This window comes from Scomber japonicus, chromosome 2 (genome assembly GCF_027409825.1).
Source record: "Scomber japonicus isolate fScoJap1 chromosome 2, fScoJap1.pri, whole genome shotgun sequence".
In the NCBI taxonomy this organism is placed as follows: domain Eukaryota; kingdom Metazoa; phylum Chordata; class Actinopteri; order Scombriformes; family Scombridae; genus Scomber; species Scomber japonicus.
Window position 1 is genome coordinate 29886355 of NC_070579.1, and position 22975 is coordinate 29909329.

The 22975-nt window shown below is 43.8% G+C and overlaps 1 protein-coding gene across 4 annotated transcripts; it reads left to right on the forward strand.

Moving 5' to 3' along the window:
• Nucleotides 1-2246: 2246 nt before the first annotated feature.
• On the forward strand, nucleotides 2247-22737 carry ldb1b (LIM-domain binding 1b). 4 transcript variants are annotated; one of them, XM_053335908.1, is made up of 11 exons: nucleotides 2247-2378; nucleotides 17586-17688; nucleotides 19163-19207; nucleotides 19463-19538; nucleotides 19644-19746; nucleotides 19858-20030; nucleotides 20124-20246; nucleotides 20356-20439; nucleotides 21484-21607; nucleotides 21709-21857; nucleotides 22039-22737. In XM_053335908.1, the coding sequence occupies exons 1-11, from the start codon at nucleotides 2351-2353 to the stop codon at nucleotides 22267-22269; spliced, it is 1239 nt and encodes a 412-aa protein (XP_053191883.1). In that variant the 5' UTR covers nucleotides 2247-2350; the 3' UTR covers nucleotides 22270-22737. The 4 variants fall into 4 exon arrangements, with proteins under 4 accessions (XP_053191883.1, XP_053191875.1, XP_053191892.1 ...); XM_053335900.1 differs by lacking the exon at nucleotides 2247-2378 and adding an exon at nucleotides 11419-11454; XM_053335917.1 differs by lacking the exon at nucleotides 2247-2378 and adding an exon at nucleotides 14836-15153.
• Nucleotides 22738-22975: the final 238 nt, after the last annotated feature.

Below are 22975 nucleotides of genomic sequence, written 5' to 3' on the forward strand. Positions count from 1 at the left end.
CAGATTCTTTAATGTGAATATCTGTTAGAAGCCTGGTGGGATTAGATTAACAAGACATTGCAATAATTACACATAAGCCAGAAAACAAACATTATTTTATTTATCAGAATATGTAGAACATATGTAATAGAATTATGTATCCGTTTTTAATTCTTCCATGAATCATCTCATGTCTCCTGAGATATATCTTGTGGTCCCTTTGGGGTGTCCTGACCCCAGGTTGGTAACTCCTGGTTTAAAGGAGGTTTAAAGGCTGGAGATATTTGTGTGTGTGTGGGGCGGGGGTTGTTCACATTGTTAACAATGTCATGTCAAGTTCAAAAGATGCCTTTGGAGAGAGTCAGCCCAGCTGTTTTCCCCTTTTTACCATCTTTATGTGAAGCAAAGCTGATTGGCTGTTGGCTTCATGTTAAGCATACACACGTGTGGTGTCATTAACTCTTGGCATGAAAGCAAATTTCCCAAAATGTTGAACTATTCATTTAAAGTCTTAAACAAGTTTCTAAAACAGCGGAGTGCTGTAGTTTTTAGTAAAAGTTACTTAAACAGGAGTAAACAGTGTATTTGTTGGGGACTATTTTCAGCTGTGGATGAACACACGTTTGGTGTTATTTGAATAATGGCAGCAGGATGGTGTATGTAGAATAGACTTGAAATAAACTACAGTGTCCATGTTCAGCCCAGCACAAATGTAAGGTTCATTTTCAATAGTTTTTGGACAATAATGGAGCTCTATGGTACAGAGGAGTAATATCAGTATATAGTCAGCACTTGTTCAGTTCATTGTTGGTTTTGGTCTTTTCATTGGATTTGCTGACAAAAAGATTATTGTATTTAACCTGGGCCCAACAATCCTCAGACACAATCTTGTGCATCTAACAGGGAGAGACAAATGACATAGTGATGGAGGAAAGATTAGAGCGAGATGGAGACAGTGGGAGGGAAAGGTAGAACGGAAGACAGAGTAATAAGGAAAGAGAGAGACGGCAAAGGAGGAGGGAGGGGGCAGAGATAAATGGCCGAGTAGACGGGAAGATGAGTGAAGCGAGAGAGCAACACTGTGTGACATACTGCAGACAGAAAGACTAACGGAGCGAGAGACTGAATGGGTGAGGAAGGGAGACGACAGAGCGGGAGAGAGAGAAAGAGAGCGAGAGAGAGCTGAGGCACGTCAATCGCCCCCTCCTCCCTCCCTTTCCTCCCCCATTTTCCCTCCCCCCTGCCCTCCCTGCCATGTAGCAGACCTTCACTGGTTGGTAACAAGCCACTCAGACGGCTGCAGCTCACACACACACACACACACACACACACACACACACACACACACACACACACACACACACACACACACACGAGTACATGCATTGGCTATCACCAAATTCCCTGAAGATCATTTAAACCTGCATATGTGCACTTCTGTACAAACGTGTGATCACATGTGTGTGTGTGTGTGTGTGTGTGTGTGTGTGTGTGTGTGTGTGTGTGTGTGTGTGTGTGTGTGTGTGTGTGTGTGTGTGTGTGTGTGTGTGTGTTTATGCTGAAGTGTGTATGTCACTGTAACAGAGGCAGTGAAAAACAGCCTCTACATATTTAAAGAGGAAAAAAAGGACCCACATCACATGGTTGTTATTCTCTCAAATCTGCCTTTCAGGTCACTTTGACAGTCCACTCTCTCTCTCACTCTCCCTCCCTCACTCTGGCACACTCTCTCTCTCTCTCTCTCTCTCTCTCTCTCTCTCTCTCTCTCTCTCTCTCTCTCTCTCTCTCTCTCTCTCTCTCTCTCTCTCTCGAGCACTCAGCCTCTCGTTCCCTCCCTTTCTCTTCCTCTCTTTCTCCCTCTCTCCTCCCACCTGAGCTGTAATTTGCAGGGCTGATGAGGGTGAGGGCAGAGCAGAGGCAGGAACAGAATTCTCCTCACTCTATAACACACACACACGCACACACACACGAGCGCAGTGTGATTCACAGTGTACAGCTACAACTGAGAGAATCCGATCCTTTGTGTGTTCTCTTTTTTTAACCTCTTCTTCCCCTCTGTCTCTCTTTTCCTCCCTCGTCGTCACTCTCTCCTACTCTCTCCTCCCTCCCTCCTTCTCTCTTTGCTCCCTGGTGGTGGTGGTGGTGGTGGTGGTGTGTGTCTGTGTGTGTGTGTGTGTGTATATGTGTGTGTGTGTGTGTGTGTATGTGTATGTGTATGTGTGTGTGTGAACCGTGGGGATAACAGACGCTCATGTGAGCAGCCTCAGTGGCGGCAGCAGTGACTGGTGAGAAAGAAGAGAGGAAGAGAGCAGGGATAACAGAGCCACCACCACCATCATTCTGATCGGATTCACACCAGACATGTGAGAAGATGTCCGTGGGCGGCTGCGCGTGTCCCGGTAAGTAGCTGCCGTGCTGATGGTTTCCGTTAACTACAGTCCCACTGCCAGTGCCGCTGCTGTTGCCAGCTGCTGACTTTTTTCTGGTTGTTGTTGTTGTTGTTATATTTTGAACGGTGAGTGCAGCCGCTGCTCTGCTGTGGCGTGACTGGGCCAGAGAGAGACAGGGAGAGAGGTGCCCCAGGGCCCTGGGGCTCTGTGTGCAAAGGCTCATGGGAGGTCGCCCTCTGTGATGGCAGGGAGGATGGAGGGCAAGGAACATACTGGAAGAGATGGATCAACCTGTAGTCTGTTTCATCCTCACTTTTAACCTCAGTCTGATCACAAAGTGCTTTTTACTGTATGTTGTTTAGTTTATAGATTAAAGAGAAAAACATTGTTTCAGTTGGCGGTGCAGACATCTGGGCATGAAGTTGTTGCTATGGCACCACTAATGCTACCTCTTCTCTCTCTTCCTCCGCCAGTTTGTAGTTGTTGTAGTTGCGTGATGGTGACGGTGATGCTTTCTGACTGTTGGCCTGGGTTAACAGAGTTCTTTTAAGGTCGGCACAGTACCAGATGCTACACTCACTTATTCACGGTGTAAAAAAAAAAAAAAACATGGACCGCCCTCCTCATGCAGAGAATAGCAGAAAGAAAAGGAAAAAGAAGGATCAAAGTGTGACATTTAAAGGGCAAAGATCACTGGCTTGGATCAAAGGCTTGCATGATTGATTTTGCACCTCTTCCCACACAAGATTTGTTAATGAATGTTTGATGTTTGGCAGCTCATTCAGGAGTATATCATTTATGATGCATAAAGCGCTCAATGAAAGTGATACAGAAACTTCTAATTCAGATGGAGAAGTATCTCTTTGTTACTGATGCCACAGTGAGAATGCAGCATCACCTCATTTGTTTGGCTATAAGTCAGTTTAAGAATCCCTAAAGATGTAAATCTGACTCTCATTCTTGTGTTTTCAAAGCATGACATCTTATAATAATCATCTTGTAAGGGAATTTTTCCCCAGAGGTTCTCTCTCTCTGAGTTCATGGACGGAGGTCATTAAGTGCACACCTGACAGGGAGAAACATGCTGACCTTGTCTTCAGTGGTGGAGACACTCACACTCACATTTTTTGGGGAGGCTTAACTTGAAAGCAAAATGACAACATGATAACAAAACTCCAGAGTCAAATTTTTGCTTTTCATCATTTTTAATAAAATTGATCAAAGTTGAGCAACAGCTGTGGGAGCTTCTGGGAGCTGAGAGCAGCCAGGAGGGAGTAATATCCGTCATATTAGACCTCCATATTGAGAGGTGTGCAACTGGTTCACTGTCTGTGAAGGCTGAGGAACCCCCCACGGTCCTCAAACTGTTGTGTTTGGGTTTTTGGGCACTTGACAGAAAACATCATTCTTCTTATTTTATTGACTTTAGTCAGACAAAGGAGGAAAGAAAAGGGAAATCAAATTCTGGAAATAAACCCTGCACCCCTGTGCCGCAGGATATGTATGATTAAGTGTTTATGTTGCACTCTGGATTGGATGTGTAGGACGAGAAATATAATCTCATAGCAGGAAATGTATTCATAATCACAATAGATGTACTCAGAATCCACACAATCTATAATATTGAGCAGGAGGAGAGGAGGAAAGTTAGTGCCATAGAGTTATGTGAGTTGCTGCGTGTGTGCTTTTTTTCAGTGCTGTTTAGGGTGCAATATCATCCTGACGTGGCCTCCTCTCCTCTCTCCTGCCTACCAGGCCGCAGTAGCCGCTGTGGTCAACCCTCAAACAGCCGGGATGTGGATGGAGAAATTTAGCCAACCGCGCATACAGGATCAGATTACCCTGGTGCCAGTCTCGACTTTAATCATTAGAAAGATGGAAACAGTAACTGGTCCCATGTTTTGTGGTTTGGAAACTCTTTAGCTGACAGATTGTTTCGAAGGCGGAAAGTTTAGGGAGAGCAAGTTAAGAGACAATGCCAACTCATCCTACAGTTGTAGCTTGCAGACAGATGAATGAGTGATAGATTGGCTGAGGATTGAAGCAGAAGGAGCTATCAGCAAGGACAAACTCTCCAGACACCACAGATTATGTGTGTCTGTTTGTGTTATATTTACATAAATTTGTCTTGGACACACAACAGTACAGGGAAAGGAGGTGTATCTGTGTTATATGTGACTGCACATACACAAGTTTGTGTGTGTGTGTGTGTGTGTGTGTTTTCAATCTGTACGCAGCACCCCGTGCTACAAAGGCAAACGCTGCCACCTCAGCCGTTAAACAAGCCTGCACAGCAGAGGCGGGAGCGTTTGTTTAGAACCGGGCCCTAGCTATCTTGCGGTCAGATTGCATACTTAATCAACGTGGTCATGGAAATTTCCAAAAAGACGTATGACCGCACTCTGGTGCGCTCCACTTCTGCTCTCATATTGTTCTCTCTGGTGTTCCCCTTCCCTTTTTGCCACAGTTTCTCTGCTTTATGGATTCTTCTTTTTCTACTTTTCTCCTGACTTCTCCTTCAGTTTCCAACGAGGGAGTAACATTACTTTTCTCATCTTAATTGATTCCATGATAGATGTCTACACAGATTTTATTCAAACTTTAAGAATTTCAACACAATGTCGAAACTTTTCCAAAGACCAGCAGGGAATATGTGAGAACATCACACTCATTGCTCTGTAATTTTTCATGCAAGTTTAGAAGTCTTCAGTGTAATGACTAAAACCTCGCCTATACACACACGCACATACACACACACACACACACACACACACACACAACACAAGGTAACTAAAAACCAAGGTAAACACTGCCTCCAAATATGGAACAATCGCTTCCATTCACTCATGTCATGTTCAAATAAAGCCAAAGCTTGACTCTACAGTGATGCAAGTTATATCCGTGTGCATTTGAAACAAATCAAGAGATGCTGCTTCGCTTGACTGTGACAGAAATTACAATATAATAGAAAAATCTGAAACTACAGTGTCTCTCTTTAGTCCTTCTTTTCTCTTTCTCTCATTCGTGCTTGTTTACATTCCAGAGCCGTGTTCAACACAGAGGGATCCTCCCCCTTCTTGTGTGGGCTCAGAGTTTGTGCGTGACTGTATGTGTGCGTGTGTGTGTGTGTGTGTGTGTGTGTGTGTGTGTGTGTGTGTGTGAGAACATACACACACACACACAGCATGTGCCCTGACATGTGGATGACATAAACAGTGGGGCAGAGTGTGGGATGTAGTCTGAGCTGCGATGCAATCATTAAAGGAAGTGTAAGTTACAATACAGTATGCCCTCTGAAGCCACAGATGCTTTGTGCTTTGTGGTCAATCAGACTCAGAACAGACCTTACATTACACCCCTCATCATCCTCACCTCCATCTTATCTCCCCCCTTCATCTTCCTCCTGCACACTGTTTCACTCTGCACTGTGTATATACCTTCACCCCCCCCCCCCCCCACCCCCCTCCCCTCATTCCCTCTTTCTCTTTGACTCCCCTGATTGCTAGCGTATGTTGCCTGGCTGGCTGGCTAGATGAGGGGAGGGAAGGGGGTGGGGGGGGTGAGGGGGGTGAGGGGGGTAAGGAGGGAGGAGAGGGAGTAGGGGAAAGAGAGAGAGAGGAAGAGAGAGAAGGGGGAAGGGACTGTGCCCTCTCATGCAGAGAGTCACATGGTGTCCCTGATTGGAGGAAAATGAGTAAAGACTGCAGCCTGGCTGAAATGGCAACAGACAAAAAGGCACAAAGGCTGAGCTGTTTAGAAACGGGTTGCACAACAAGAGAGCCTGAAGAGGAGGAGGAGGGGAGGTGTGACGGAGGGGAAGAGAGAGAGAGGGAGTGAGCAGATACTGAGAAAAGATGTGGATTAAGAGAGGAAGAAGGAGGGAGGCGGGAAGGGGGGGGGGGGTGGGAGGGTGAGGCAGAGAGCAGAAGAGCCCAGGCAGAGACGAAAAGAGAGGCAAGTGGGAGATGAGCACTGTAGGAGCGCAGGAGGAGTGGGAGAGTGGGAGGGGAGTGGAAGGGAGGGGAGGGTGAGACAGAAAGGCGAAAGAGAGAAAGAGAGAGAGATCAGACTGTGTTTCTATGTTTTCTGCAACGCTGAGCGCTGACGTGATTGGCTGAGGAGGGGTGGGGGGGGGGGGGGGGTGGAGGGGGGGGGGGGGTGGAGGGGGGGCAGACCTGACTCTGAGATCAGAGACAGACAAAATGGCTCCCAGAGAACAGACAGAGAACGCAGCATCAGGGCACTGTCATCTCCCCTCACACAGCTGTCAGCTGACACCAGCCGTTGCCACACACACAGACACACACACTCACACTCATATCTGACACGCACACTCCTAAAGGCTAAGCCACCTGCAAAATGGATGGAGGATGATGGATAATAATGCTGATCATGAAGTTACACATACATATACTTTTTTTTTAGGTTGGGGCGGTTGGACTTTTTTTTAACGAAACACAGATCATATACAGTATATTAATGCCAACCTGGCCCAGCCTCTTTCCCACTTTAATCCCTCTGGCCATTGGCCTCAGCTATAACATGTGACGCACTTGCTCGGCTGAAGGTCCCTTGTTGCAGTGTGTCTGTGTTTGCCTGCCAGAGAAAATCCTGAGTGGGGAATTCATCCAGTGAGTGAGAAAATACTGTTGAGCAGGATGAAAACAAACACACTGGCTCACTGCTGCCACAGGAGGGCGCTGCTATCAAAGGACAAGCATCTCCTCTGTCTCTGATTGTAGGTCAGTTAAAAAAATGTTCCCCGTGTAATGATGCGTGGTGAAGTCCTGACTGCAAATCAAATGCAGAGCGATGGCTTCCTGCTGAATAACAACAGCAGCATTTGCATACAGTTTTACTTGTGAGGCACATTTGCATAAGAGCTTTGATTATTGTTCTTTTATGTAAAATTGAGTCTTTGTGGCTTTAGTTACTTTTACAACTGAGTCACGTCCATAATGTCTGCCTCGTCTGTTTGATTGTTAAGCAGTGGAAGAAGTACTCAGATCCTTAACTTAAAGATCTCCTCCGAACATGTTTTAAGATTTATAAATATACTTTGAGGAGGTGTCTGATGAGGTTTTTCCACAAAAAAAAAACTTCAGTTATTTTGTTACAGTCCCCAAAATGAAATCTCCTCCCTCATAGAAGATTACAAATATTTTGAATCCAAAAGTTTAACTGGTGGGAAAAATATCTCTGTCTCTTACTTTACTGTAAAGTCCATTCCCAGTGTTTGTGCCCTGGAGGCTTCAAGTTTCCATATTACACATGTATAAGTTGTATAATGAACCATGATGATGTCACAAATCAATCTCATAGGTTCACACTTTAAACTTAGACGAGCGAGAAACTTTACACTTACAGCAGAACAAAAGGAAAAGAGAACCAAGTACAACAACTTAAAGACTACAGACCTGTCACCCTGACCTCTGTGCACATGAAGTTCTGTGAGTGCCTTGTCCTGTCCCACCTCAAATCCATCACAGTCCCACATCTGAACCCCCTGCATTTCGCCTACAGAGCCAACAGGCCCTCCAGAGAAACCACAGCAGCACCTGGACACTGTAGGAATCTACACCAGGATCCTGTTTGTGGATTTCAGCTCCATCTTCAACACTATCATCAAAGTTCTCCTGCAGGACCAGCTCTCCCAGCTGAAGGCACCTGACCCAGATTTCCTGTCCTGTTCAACTTCTTGTCCGTCTGACAGGAAGCAGCATGTGAAGCTGGAGAATCTCTGACTCCCTGACCATCAGCACCGATTCCGCTGAAAGCTGTGTCCTTTCATCACTTCTCTTCTCCCTGTACACTAACAGCTGCACCTCCAGTCATCAGTTCATCAAGCCCCTGAAGTTCACAGCCTCACTGGCCTCATCTCTGGTTGGGATGAGACTGCCTACAGGTGGAAGATTGACCATGTTGTGTCCTGGTGCAGACAAAACAACTTGGAGCTCAGTGCTACAAAGACAGTGGATTTCAGATGGAACACTGTCCCCAGCATCCTGTGTGAGTGCCCAGTCTACACTGTGGAGTTCTGCTTTGTGGGAACCATCATCAGCCAGGACGTCAAGTGGGAGCAACACATCAGCAGTCTCATCAAGAAGGCTTAGCAGAGGATGTTCATCTTGCAGCAGCTGAAGAAATTTAACTTGTCAAAGCCCGTGATGGCATGCTTTAACACCACTCCTCACCTCCTCCATCACCATCTGTTACACTCCTGCAACTGTCAATTAAAAAGGTCAGACTGCAGTGTATCAATGGGCTGAGAAGATGATTCCTCTTACAAGGACTCTATCCCCCCTGGATATTTTCTCATTATTATTATTATTATTATTATTATTATTATTATTAATTGCACATTGCATATATTGTTTACTCCTGGTCAATATTTTGTACATTTCATCTCTGAAATTTAAACCTGCAGCAGTTCTTCTAATTATTTTTCCTTACTTTATTTTCAGTGTATTTTTGACTGTTAGGCACAACAACACCAAGGCAAATTCCATGTATGTGCAAACCTACATGGTAATAAACCTGATGCTGATTCATAGATAAATGTGAAAATAGTCTTCTAGTATCAAAGTCTGCACATACATCATTATACACAGTGAAGCTCAAATAGTCAACTAAAGGAACAAAAAGAAAAACACATTTATGAGTGGAGGGAGACTGTAAGTAAAAGTAGCAATGTAGCAATGTCCAAATACTCACTCATAAAAGATTTTAATTAAATAAAAGTGTGCACAAAAAGTTCTATTTATGCATAAAAATGGTCCCTGTAGTGACATATAGTACTGTTCAACTTTAGGCACTAAAGGTAAACTGATGATATGAATAGTTTTTAATAATCAATTAACTTGGCAGGCTGTTGTTGTCTGAAGCACCTTGAAGGGCTTACTACAGATCTCCTGTGGATTCGGCCTGTTTCAGCTGCTTCTGTTTCTTCATGTAATCCCAGACTGACTCCATGATGTTGAGATCAGAGCTGTGAGGGGGCCAAACCATCTGTCGGAGGACTCCTTTTTCTTCTGGTCACTGAAGATCATTCTTTTATGACTCCGGTTGTATGTTTGGGGTCATTGTCATGCTGCAGAATAAGTTTAGGATTGATCAGATGCCTCTCTCATGGGGTTACATTGATAACAACTTAAACATCAAGTACCTAAAACTTTTGCACAGTCTTGTATATTATGTTTTGATTATTAACTGAGGAATATGGACAAAATCAAATATGGTACATTCAATTTTGAACCACAATAGTGAAACAGTCTATTGTAATACAGTAAATTATTGGTAATATTGATGAAATAACCAGATGGAAATCTATGTGTGCACAGCACTTTATTACATTGATGCAAAAATCCTATAAAAATGTAATATTTTCAAAATGCAGTCATGCTTATTGAACCAATACAACCAATATTACTGGGGATGAAAGCTGCATGGTATATACAGTACGGCAAAATTGACAAATATAGACAAAGTTACATTGTCTCATGGTTTTAGAGCAACAATAAGTGGATGAATCGAGTTAATCAGCAATTACTTTTTATAATTGAATAATTGTTTCTATCACTTTCTAAGCAGGTTGCTTCCAGCTTCTTTATTGTATTTGCTACTTTTCTCTACTTTATATCATTGTAAACACAATACCTTTGAGTACAGAACAGGACAAAACAAGACATCTGAAATTATCATCTTTGACAGCAGACAAATAATTAAATAAAATGTTTTTTTAATTTTCAGTTTTCTTAATTTTTTCAGATCAAATGACTAATAGAAAAAAAGAATGTGCAGATTGATAGATAATGAAACTAACTGTTGGTTGCAGCCCTTGTTTATATTATCACATTTCCCAACCCTATCATTAATAAATGTGTAAGTAGTATTTTCATGTGTTGGTTAGCTGAGCTGAAGATCATTTAAACAGGTTCTTTATATATTGCGGGAGTGTTAAATAAATAACAATGCGTTATATTTCAGTCATATTTAGACAAATGTTTTGTATGCCAGATGAATGTAGTGGAGTATAACAGAGCAATATTTGCCTTTGAAATGGAGTGGAGAAGAAGTATAAATTAGTATGAAAAGGAAGTCAAGTAAAGAGTGAAAGTCAGTTATGTGTTTGTTATTCTGACTCACAGGTTATTGGAGACTGTTTGGTGATCTAAACCTGGTCACTCTGTCTGGATCAGTGCTCACTCCTCTAAAAAGTGTCAGTTTGTATTGAGGCGGCCTTTGAGTGTTTTATCAGAGCAGCATTGGACAGATCTCTGTCACTCCATTTGATCCAATAACAGAGTAAAAAAAAGCCTGAGGTGCCAAATTGATCAAGTGCTAGTCGACTGACCACAGAGAGGAGCTACAGGGATATGGGGCTCGCTCTCATGAAGAGGAATAGGACTGTCTGTGCTTTTAACAGTATGTTTGACTTTATTGCCATGAAGTGGTTCAAATAGTAGCTTTAGGATTACATTTTGGGAAGAAATAACAGTGAATGCAATCTATGAAAACAGGAGAGGTTTTGCTTTTATTCCTATTTGGGGAAAGGGGAGGTGGGGGGGGGGCGATACTGACTGATCATCAGAAGTTGACCCTCATTTTTTAAAATCTTGGATCCGTTTTTTTTTTTTCTAAACTGAGACCACTATGAGACTGTCCTCAGATCAGTGTTTAAGACTGTGTCAAAGGGAGGGCAACTGGGACGGTTGTTATCAGAACTCTGGCAGACGTTTGTGCCGTTCAGTTTCCTGTTGACTAGTGAGTGGAAGTGGCACGCTGCACACATTTGCACATACACAGGCAACACATGCATTAGAGCACACACACACACACACACACACACACACACACACACACACACACACACACACACACACACACACACACACACACACACTGTAGGCATCCTTCTCCCCCTCCTTGTGCCCCTGAGCCTGACAGTCTGGACATGGGAGATATCAGAAAGAGGGAGAGGCTTGAAAACAGGGCCCATGTCTTTGAGTTAGATCAGTATACAGCTGTGAAAGTGCATTTGTGGGTGACAAAATGGCGATGTCAGAACCGCTAGAAACTGAGGGAGGTAAGTCACTAAACTGACCTTTAACTTTTCTGTCTTTCTAATAATGGATTCTGCAACAAAAACATAAAAACCTAGAGATCGAACAAAACTGAAAGAAACATGTCGGATTGTTCTTACTGGTGTATCCTTCTGCTTTGTTGATCTCCAGATAAATTCCCTTTAAGTCAGGCCTCTTCCTCTTTATTTATTTATTTTTTACTTAGACAAAGGTGAATTAAACAAGTTGTGCTTGTAGGTTTAAGTGTAGGCTGGATAAAAAACATCACACAGTGCACTTTAAAGAGTTTATTCAACCACTGCACGCTCCAGCTTTAATCACTTATTATACATGGATTTATGGCTTTAGGTGTGAATGTGTTACTGCAAGTTGGGAAATGAGGCTAGCTGGTTATGTGAAGGTTAGGGAGGTGTGTGTGTGTGTGTGTACTCTGTGTGTGTGTGTGTGTGTGAGTGTGCACGTGCATGACTCGCTGGTTGGGGTGCTGGTTGAAGATAAGGCTTCCCCTATGCCTGAGAGCGAAAGAGACGGTGTGTGTAAGCCCTTCAAGCCTTATCCTGACACACCTCCTACCCCCACCTCCTCTCCATCACCCCACCACACACATACACACACACACACAGACACACACACACAGCCACACACAAACACCACATACACATGCACTGGGGATTAACCCCGTCATGTACCATTTGAATGGGTGAGCTTTGGAGACACACACACACACACACACACACACACACACACACGCACACACACAGAGTACACACACACACACACACACACACACACACACACACAGAGGATTAACCCTTGTGTGTCCATTTCCATGCATGATTCTCAGCCTCACTCCAGTTGTGACAGCATTGACTGCTCATGTTGCCATGGCTACAGGGGCCAGCGAATGTAAGATAGGCAAATCCACATAAGTCACCCACCACAGACACTCTAAGCTACTACTGACTACACCTCCCCCTGGTACTAGTCACACAAAGATGCTGCCAAAAGACTGACAGGAGTCTCACGAGCTGTGAAGTGCTCATGTCACAGGCTTACCATGGTCAAACCAATATACATAAACTCAACCCAAGCATCTTTGTTGCTGGTCGGGTGAGAGACAGGCCTTAGTGCAGCTTATCCTCTCCACATGTCTGGCTCTGGGACACACTTTACTTCACCATACTCCACATTTCATACAACAGAGTCTGCACAGAGGTCTACATTTGGATCTGTCACGCATAAGGGAGTTATGAGGTTTTTTCAAGATTGTCTATAAAGAAATAAAACATCTGCAGATATGTCAGAACAAAGGGATATTCTCTGTGTTAAGATAGCAGAATAATACACTATACAGAGGGAAATATAAACATGTTTTAATGTTGGAGTCAGTGGAGCAAATGGTTTGATTATGAGGTTCACACCAAATTGTATTGTGAAGTATTATGTGTCATGTAGTTCACTGGGTACAAGAATGGGATAATAATGTTAGAGTGAGTGTTAAACTGGTGGAATAAATGATTATATGGGTCACCAGTCAAATCAATAAGTTGGTACTAAGTATAACTGAAGTGTATAATTAACGTAATGATTTTGTGGTAGAGAGCTTTCCATTATTAGTATGTTGCTTTATTTATTTAGCATGGCTAAGCACTGTAGGTCTGTCAGTCACTTGGTCCATCACTTTTTTGTGCATATACTTTGATGATCCCCTAACTTTTCCTTTAGCGTCACCATGAAACTGACATTATTGTATTTATTTAAATATATAAACATCAGTTGCCATGACATTTTAGTACACATTCATGGTCCATTACTTGATGAGTCACCATAACTTTGATCGCCTGACTTTTCATTCAGTGCCATCATCAGGTCAATTAGATTTAGTTCTATACTTTGGTTCAGGACCTACTGTCTGTAAAACCGATGACCTATACACTGTATATAGTGATATAGATGATGATAATACACACATATAATATATACTGTCCATATAAGATTTATAGATAAAAAATTAAATATATATACATTTTCTATATTCATTTTTGGTTCTCGGCTGCAACACTTTGGAACGGATACTTGAAATGCATCCTGGAGCAAAACTAGTCCAGTAAACTAAAATGAATTGAATCCCTCCACATTTATTTATTTTTTAACTACACTGTTAAGCTCACAATCACAGTTGAGTACATATTTCTGAATTAGAATAAGACTTCCATATTCATATGTATGTAAACCTTAATCTCTGGGCCAAATTATTTAAAACTGCCCCTCAAAAGTAATTTTACTTAAAACAAAATAAAGTTGAGTTACGTTATATTTAATATAACCAGAACACACCAGTTTTTTGGTGTACAGTAGCCTCTGTGAAAGCCTGTTAACTGTTTCCATGGAGAAGCTCACAAAAGCAGCTGAATTTGTGAATAAATCATTTATGAAACATTGTGTTTTCGCTCCCTATGTGCATGGATAGTGTATAAATCAGAACATGTTGGTGGCTCAGATGACCGGCTGCCCTTACACACACCAACACATATACAGTATGAAAAACTCCTGACCTGATACAACTTGTTCTTTTTATATCCCAACTTTGGCCATATGGGTGAGTTCTCTCTGACTGTGATCTGAATATCTGATTATAATTTGAGGCGATTTAAGCAGATTTAGAGGCCTATGGGATTCTCCTTTTGGCTTAGTGCTTTCTCTCTCTCTCTGTGTGTGTGTGTGTGTGTGTGTGTGTGTGTGTGTGTGTGTGTGTGTGTGTGTGTGAGAGAGAGAGAGAGAGAGAGAGAGAGAGATTCCCAATGGTAATGTATTTACTGGCCTACCTTGGAGACAGTTCAGTATACAAACTCAAAGACACAATTAATTACAAACAACTCAAGTCTGTTTTCCTTACATGGAAGTTAATTTATAAGATCTTAATCTACTTTTGGCTGATCAGGCTACTGTACTGGACTGCAATGCGTGGGACCCACCTCTTATGTTATTACCCATGACTTGACACTGGGCTGTCAGTGTCTCAGCTCAGTTGTTTTTGCAGCAAGCTGATGATGTGCACTAATTAGGTGAACATGAAAACCACTTTGCAGTCAGCACGATCTTTATTTGCACACACACACACACACACACACACACACACACACACACGTTCATACACTTGGCTGCATTAGGGCCAATTCTCATCTGTGTCAGTTATATGGAAAGGATGGGATGTGGGGAGGAAGGAAGAAAAAAATATGCTTAGCAGACAACCTTTATGTGCAGGGGGAGGTGTGTGTGTGTGTATGTATGTGTGTGTGTGTGTGTGTGGAGGGGGGCGGCTGGCGGTGCTGGGCAGAGGAGAGCGGAGAGAGGAGCATTGCTGAGGGAAAGGAGGAGGAGGAGGGCCTACAGCTATTGTTCATGTCCTCCCGTGAACAAAGGGCTCATCGGGGTCTGTATGTAAACCCACAGCAGGCTTCAGCCCACTAACAAGGCCTCATGCGGGACAAAACATAGCCGACCGACTCCCGCAATTTGGGCCGTATTCCCTCTCAGTGTCGCGGTTTGAGCAGATTTTTTTGTATTGATCTTGTTCAGAGGGACGTATTGTGTTGGTACGTCGCGTCCAGCGGGCCTATCCGTCTTTACGCACGGAGCGTACACACGGTCTATCACCACGGATCTGTAAACATCAATTTTCTGATTGGACTTCTTTGCAGGTAAAAGAGACCCATTTCCCCAACAAACACACAGCTTTTACTACAATGTTTGGAGGTTGCGGCGATGAAACGTGGTGTATGAGCCGCAGCGGTTGTGATTTCTTGTGTTATTTCGGCGCTTTCTCGTTGAAAAGGGGATTTAACGGCTAAAGGCTAACAGCAGCTAACTGGTTACCAACTGTGTTCAAGGCTGGCTAACGTTAGCTAGCCCCGCAGGCCAACGTAAAGCAGTGCTGTGTACAGGGAACCTTTGGTTGAGTGGGGCTAGTGAGGTTATTGTATTATGTATATTCCAATATGTGAATTGTTTGTTAAAATGGTGTTTGCAGGCGTGTGTTGTTGTTAACTCTCCCTGAGAAATCAACCCGTTTTGTTCGAGCTAGCGGCTAAGTGTTAGCAGTATGCGCTGGCTGCTTTTCTAATTGCCTTTGTAAGCAGGCTACCCCTCGTCAAAATGTGCTCTGACTGCTGAAGTTGTGAAACATTCAACTGGCGAAGAGGGCTTTTCAAGTGCTACTCGATATCACCTTTAGATTCATGTCGGGTTTTTGTAAAAATAAAAGTTTGCAGGTTAATGCTTCAGTGTAACCTAGCTATCGCTTATAAGCCGTGTGAACACTTAGCAATCATGGTGACAGCAGCCCAACACAACGACAGGTTATTCTCAGTTAGAGGAGACCTCATAATGCTTACTGGATTTTTGCCTTGTGAAATGTAGTGTATGTTTTATACCCCCCATGATTTACGTCTGAAAGTATATGAGACATTTGCTCAGAAGGTTGGATGATGATGGTTATCACTCAAGCAAGAAAGTTAAGATATATGTAATATATGCGTTGTAAATATATACATATACGTGTTTGTGTAGAGTCTGTGCTTGTAGGAGAGAGGGGAGCATGATTCCCAGTGGAGGAAGTGAAATCCAGCTGATGTGATTGTGACTGCCTGTCATTAACAGCAAACAGGAGAAGAGAGGAGCTAATGGAGCTCTCAACAACTAATGGACACTTAACCATCGATTATTTATTTATTTATCAACCCCCATTTGTTTTCCTCTGGTGGTGCATCCAGCCCTTTTGCATAGCATTGCTGTATTGCACAGTAAACAACTTGTTTTTACAGTGAAGTGAAGACAGGGCTTCAAATGGATGGCTTTTTTTAATTCCTCCATGTAGAAGATGTGATTCTTGTTTTGAAGATCTGTGCCTCGCTTCATGGAAGAACTTTCCTTGTTGATGTATTATTTATTCACCACTGGGTCAATTTGAGAGAGATGGCTGTGGCCACTGTTACACTTAGGATCCTGTCAGAGTAGAAACCTGTAGACCTGAGACATGTTGTTGTTTTTATAGATAACACACTGCAGATAAGTTAAGACCACCCAACTTTGTGTATGTGAGCGTGGCTAAAGGTCAGTTTTGGATATGGCTCTCTCCATGTTTTGTGTTACTGTGAAGTCTCCAACAAAGATGCAAAAAGCCGATTTTAGACAGCGAACATACATTATTGAAAAGTCAGCCTTTTCTGGTCACAGACGAGAGGATTTTTTTTATTCTTTAATTGTCTGTCAAATATATAGAAAACATTGGTGCAGTGCTCTCAAACCACAATTTCCCTCTCTATAAAACACCTCACTCTCTTTCACACACACACAGTGATATGTTTTAATATGCAGAGACAAGACAGAGACATTAATGAGGCGGGGCTTCACCATGGTGACGGCAGGGGTCATGACCTGGAGGCCGCCACGCCTGGATGGCCTTTATTGGAGAGCTGGGCAATTAGAGTACAACAGGGGGATGGAGATGTGTGTGTGAGACAGACATTCATCAGTTTTTATTTGTGTATGTGTGTGGGGGGGTTAGTGTTGGTGTGTTGGTGTAATTGGTGGTATATGATAGATGTATACAGAGTGTGAAGAGAGAGCAGAAGGAGAGCAGCGGTATCTGTAGCTGTGTAGCAGGAGCACGGAGGACAGCGTTTACAGGAATCTCCCTCCTGATTATGTTGTTTTTTGCGTCTTCCTGCGACAAGACTGTGGTAGTTGGGACGACCTGTGAGAGCAGCCAACTAAAACTGGGCCATACTGGCCAGGTCAGGCTGTCTCCACCCTCACATAATACAGTCATTCTTTGCGAGGGCCCCTCCAAAAGCGAGTAACTAAGTAATCACTGTAATTCCATATGGTGTAGTAACCTCGGGCACCGTTTTCACCCTCTTATGTGTCCTTTCTTTCTTGCCGTTACAATTTAGCTCTTTATTTACAGTCCCAGCTGGACCACTGTTCACAATCTGTTAAAAGGTTTACTGTGTCACTCGCTGAATTTGTGGATTAACAGATACTGTGTTTGTTCCCTGATTTGAAAGATACAGCTGTCACACTTTTTACTTTTATGTTCTTTCTAATATTTTTTTTCTCACCTCTCTTCCAGGCTGTTCCTCCAAGTCATTCAAGCTGTACTCCCCCAAGGAGCCCCCCAACGGTAGCACTTTCCCCCCTTTCCACCCCGGCACCATGCTGGACAGAGACGTGGGGTGAGTTTTCTGTCTCTGTTTGTGTGTTTGGGTGTGTAAAACCTTGCTAAGCCTGCTCTAGACAGGAAGAGCTAACCTTTTAGATGTCCTACAGTGCATTCACACAGAAATCAAGGCAGATTTTAAAGGCTGCGAGATAACATATAAACACAGTGGAAAGACACGATCGGGTGCGATTAGGCTCACATTTTCCTGAAGGGCCCTGGAGGGAAAATTAGCATTGATTGCAGCGTTTTATGAATCTGCTTTATAACTGCACAGAGACAAAAGGGGAAAGGAAAAAGACTGGAGGGTCATTTTTAAAAGAGCTGCAGGTCCTGGTGAATTCTTAGACCAGAGTGTCTTTCTAGTTAGCCTAAAGCTAAAATCCGTACACACGGTTGGAGTCAAAAAATACTAGACTGCACAAATGGTCCAACGGTTGCGTATATGTGAATAATGCCAAACACATTTTTCTAAATGTGTTGTTTGTATTATTAGATATCGTGTTTATACAGTCTGACGCAGGCGGCCCAGATATCACGAGTTCAGTTCCTGCTACAAGACGTTAGCCGGGAAAACTTCCCGCGATCAATTAATCTTAGCAGCTGACGAATAATCTAACCGATCAGCAAAATTGTGTAAAGTGGTTCAGATAAGAGTCGACGAGCTGCGCTGTGTGGTGAATTTGAACTACAGAGCGACTGTTTGTGTTTGTTCAGGTTCACAAACATCCTGCTCAAATACTCAGACTATATGGTGGAGGTGGACATGAAGTCAAGGAAATGGTCTCAGTGGATAGTTTTGGTTAAATTTGAGGTTTCCAGAACAGCTGCTGTGTTTTCTCACCTGGAAAACCCAAGATTAGCAATGTTGTGCTCATCCTGTCAGCAGCACTGTCATACTCAACTGTAACACTATAAATATGTTCTTTTGATCAGCTGTTAAATGCTTATATGTGCAAATTTGTCACACTCCGGTATTCTGGAGACACTTTTGGGTGCACAAAGGGTTACTGGTGATGTCTTGGAGAAGGAGAGCACTTGTGTGTGTTTTGATCCAGTCGCCTGTGTAATTTAGTGTATTTTGGTCCATCCCCATTTAGACGATCTATTATTCAGGCCGATGCTTGTTGAGCTACGATAACTACTGTTAGAACAGTGGAGTGGCTAATGTTTAATGCTAAAATTGATTAGACTTGACTCGTGTGGCTCAGTAAGGTTAAGAAGCACACCTGAGAAGAATTGTGGGCTGTGTTGCTCCGCTCGTCTTTTTGCAGCGTGGCGAGTTTGCTTCAGTTGTGTGTGTGTGTGTGTGTGTGTGTGTGTGTGTGTGTGTGTAACTGAGACGTGTTGTTATTTACTGTCTCCTTGTATCATCCAATTTGTGCCATGTTTGGCTCGCGTCCCAGGCTCGTAAAGATAGACTAGCTCTTGGAGGAGGGCATATTAGCTATAGCTGAATGTAATAATCTCTCTGTCTCTTGTTTCTCCAGTCCCACCCCAATGTATCCTCCCACATACCTGGAGCCAGGAATAGGGTAAGACTGCATTATTTCGCAGTATCTTCGAGTTAATGTGAAAACAGCATTAACACAAGTGTAGATAAGGTCGTGAGAAGCCGTGCTCTTATCTCGCTTTCAATACCAATTTTGCATTTAGTCTGTGACAAGGCTAAAACTAGGTTGCGAAACGGTCTTAAAAGTAGTGAAGCTGTCATATTACCCCGAGATAACTGCTCTCAACCCCATGTCTGTCTGTCTTTTGTTTCCTCCTTCTTTCTCTTTGTGGCGCAGGAGGCACACACCATATGGCAACCAGACAGACTACAGAATATTTGAACTCAACAAACGGCTACAGAACTGGACAGAGGTTTGTAAGCACACACGGCCACATACGCACACTCAAAAACGCACGCACAACTCAAGAGCTGTGTTTATAACTGATTATTTTTCCCTCCCTCTCTTTACCTTGTAGGAGTGTGATAACCTGTGGTGGGATGCATTTACTACAGAGTTCTTTGAAGATGACGCCATGTTGACTATTACTTTCTGTCTGGAGGATGGACCCAAACGTTACAGTAAGAAACAAACTGTACTTTTCACCCTAAGTTCTACAGTCACAAATGTACTGTACAGCCTACCAACGTGTTCCTGTTCTCATACCCTCTGTGTTGTTCTCTCCTCTCCAGCAATTGGCCGGACGTTGATTCCAAGATACTTCCGGAGTATATTTGAGGGCGGTGCCACCGAGCTCTACTATGTGCTGAAACATCCTAAGGAGTCCTTCCACAATAACTTTGTCTCCCTCGACTGTGATCAGTGCACCATGGTCACCCAGAATGGAAAGCCAATGTTCACACAGGTGTGTATTTGTGTCCACACCTTGTTTTAAAATGACCATTCTGTCCATTTGTCACCTGCTAGTTACTGACCTCAGTCCTCTGAATTGCCGCAGGTGTGTGTAGAGGGGCGCTTGTACCTGGAATTCATGTTTGATGACATGATGAGGATAAAGACGTGGCACTTCAGCATCAGACAACACCGTGAACTCATCCCCCGCAGTATACTGGCCATGCATGTGAGTGGATACAGAGGGAGGGGTGATCTACAGGGGTACACATGATGTTTGTTATGGTGTGTGTGTTTGTGTCCATTATTTTAATCAGTCTTGTTTATTGGCGTCTCAGGCCCAGGACCCACAGATGCTGGACCAGCTGTCCAAAAACATTACAAGATGTGGCCTGTCGAACTCTACTCTTAACTACCTCCGAGTAAGTGAAGCACACATACACACATTTTACCTTAAGAATGACCATGATGTTTAATATTTTCTCTCTTCGTTGTGTCATGATCAGGGTCCAGTCATATTCTAGTAAGAATGTCTTGAGAAAAAATGAGTTATCTGGTATCCTGTAGGCGTTCAGATGATAGACTTAAACAGCTGATTCTGATGATAAATGAGTGACTCAAAATACTTATGTGACTATGTAGATACTTTTATACTTGACCACAAGTAGCTACGAGGGCATTGTGTTGATGAGTGTGTCCCCATATTGTTTGTCTCTTGTGTTCTACCAACATATATACATACATACAAGTTGGACTGAATTTTTTTTTCTTTTTAAAAAAAATCACTACCACAAAACATGAGCATATTCCTCACTGCTAGAACATTTCAAAGTAATTAATTTCATCTTTATAACATTCAACTGCCTCTAAATCCTAAATCAGTCTGCATCTCCTGTCTGACTTTAACAGAGCAGCTCTAACATTTGTCTGACACCTGGTAAAGTCAGCTGAGGACATCACAGTTGCTGATGATGCCACAAATTAATCAAACAGTATTTCATCCCCACACCTGTTGCCCCTTGAGTCCCACCAGGGTCTTTTTGCGGTTTTTGAGAGGGGGGGAACGGGGTAAATGAGAAGTTGTGTTACCAGAGGCTGCGGCTCAACATCACACCCTGACATATTTCCATGATGCTGCGTACATATGATACAAACAGAAAATTTGTTATGCATCATTTTTCTGTTCTGTTAGCTGTTGAGCATAATAACACTCACTAGCAGCTAATCGGTTCATTCGGTCACCAGCAACACTGAAAATCCACAAGGATAAGTGCTGGAGTTTAGTCTGCCTTTTTAATGTGCGTCTGAGTCATGTTTCATTGTAGTCCTTTCATTTTCTCATCTGAGAATTTGAAGCACACCAAATATTTATTTTGTCCTGAACACCAGCTGATAATAGATGATCATTTAGAGTAAACAATCTGTGTGATCTTTAACCTGCTGCCTTTCTTTGCCCACCCCCCCAGCTCTGTGTTATCCTGGAGCCCATGCAGGAGCTGATGTCCAGACACAAGACATACAGCCTCAGCCCCAGAGACTGCCTCAAGACCTGCCTCTTCCAGAAATGGCAGAGGATGGTGGCACCACCAGGTAGATGAACAACCTACACAGATGTAGACACACACAAAAATGCAGTTAATTTATCTTCTAACTCTCTCTCTCTCTCTCTCTCTCGCTTCCTTCCTCTGTAGCTGAACCATCAAGACAGGCCCCAAACAAGCGGCGGAAGCGTAAGATGTCAGGTGGCAGCACCATTAGCGGAGGAGGAGGAACTAATAACAACAACAACAACAAAAAGAAAAGCCCTGGCAGCGGCTTCCCTCTGTCCAGCCAAGTTCCAGTGAGTACATTAGTGCTACCTGCTGTCATTACTCTGCTATTACACCTCAAACAGAAACACTGTTACAGCCTGTCACAGTACAGTAGTGACTAGCACATGACAAAAAAACCAAACAATGACATCATGACACCCCTTCCTCCTCACACAGTTGAAATATTAATGCTGTTTTACGCCTTTTCAGGATGTGATGGTAGTGGGAGAGCCCACATTGATGGGAGGGGAGTTCGGCGACGAGGACGAGCGTCTGATCACGCGGCTGGAGAACACGCAGTTTGACGCGGCCAACGGCATCGACGACGAGGACAGCTTCAACAACTCTCCGGCGCTGGGCTCCAACTCGCCCTGGAACAACAAGGCCCCCTCCAGCCAGGAGAGCAAGAGTGACAACCCCACCTCACAGGCATCGCAGTAAAGCCCGGAGCCCCGCAACCTCAACACAAAAACCCCCCTCCCCCCCTCCCCGTCTCTGTCACTCCTCAGCCCCTCCACCACCCCCACCCAGCCAACCCTACCCCCCGACAGCCATGGGTGCAACAGCAGCACCCCTCTTGCCCACTCGCTGACCAAGACATCATTTAGAGCTCAGATTCATCAAACACAGGTAGCCCGAGGGAGCTCAGTACGACCTCCTCTGACAGTCCCTCTGAGCCAGTTCCTCCCCTCATGTTTAGGCACTGCGGTCCCACCTCTGCCCCCCCCCCCCCTTTACCTCATACACAACACGACCCGTCTGCTCTTGCTAATTTTCAGTTCGGACAGCTACTTGGTAAATGCGACCAAGGAGGCGCGGGGATTTAATCCAGGGGAGAACTGTGCACTCTAAACAAACCGTACTGAACTCTAAAAACACCCTAAACAAACCATACACCTGTAGGAAGGGAAGGGGAGGGGAGGGGATGGGGATGGGGATGGGGAGGGAAGAGGGGGCGGCGGGGCTCGGAGATGGTGACAAGTTGCTTAGGGACGACTTGTCCACCTGTCCTCTATACATTGGCTCTCAATTCTGGACTGCCCTGACGTGTAAGCCACCGGTAACGTCTGTTAATAGAATATATGTGTGTGTGTGCGCGTGAGTGTGTGTGTGATGTTTGAGGAGAGAGAAACGAGGCCGTCTGAAC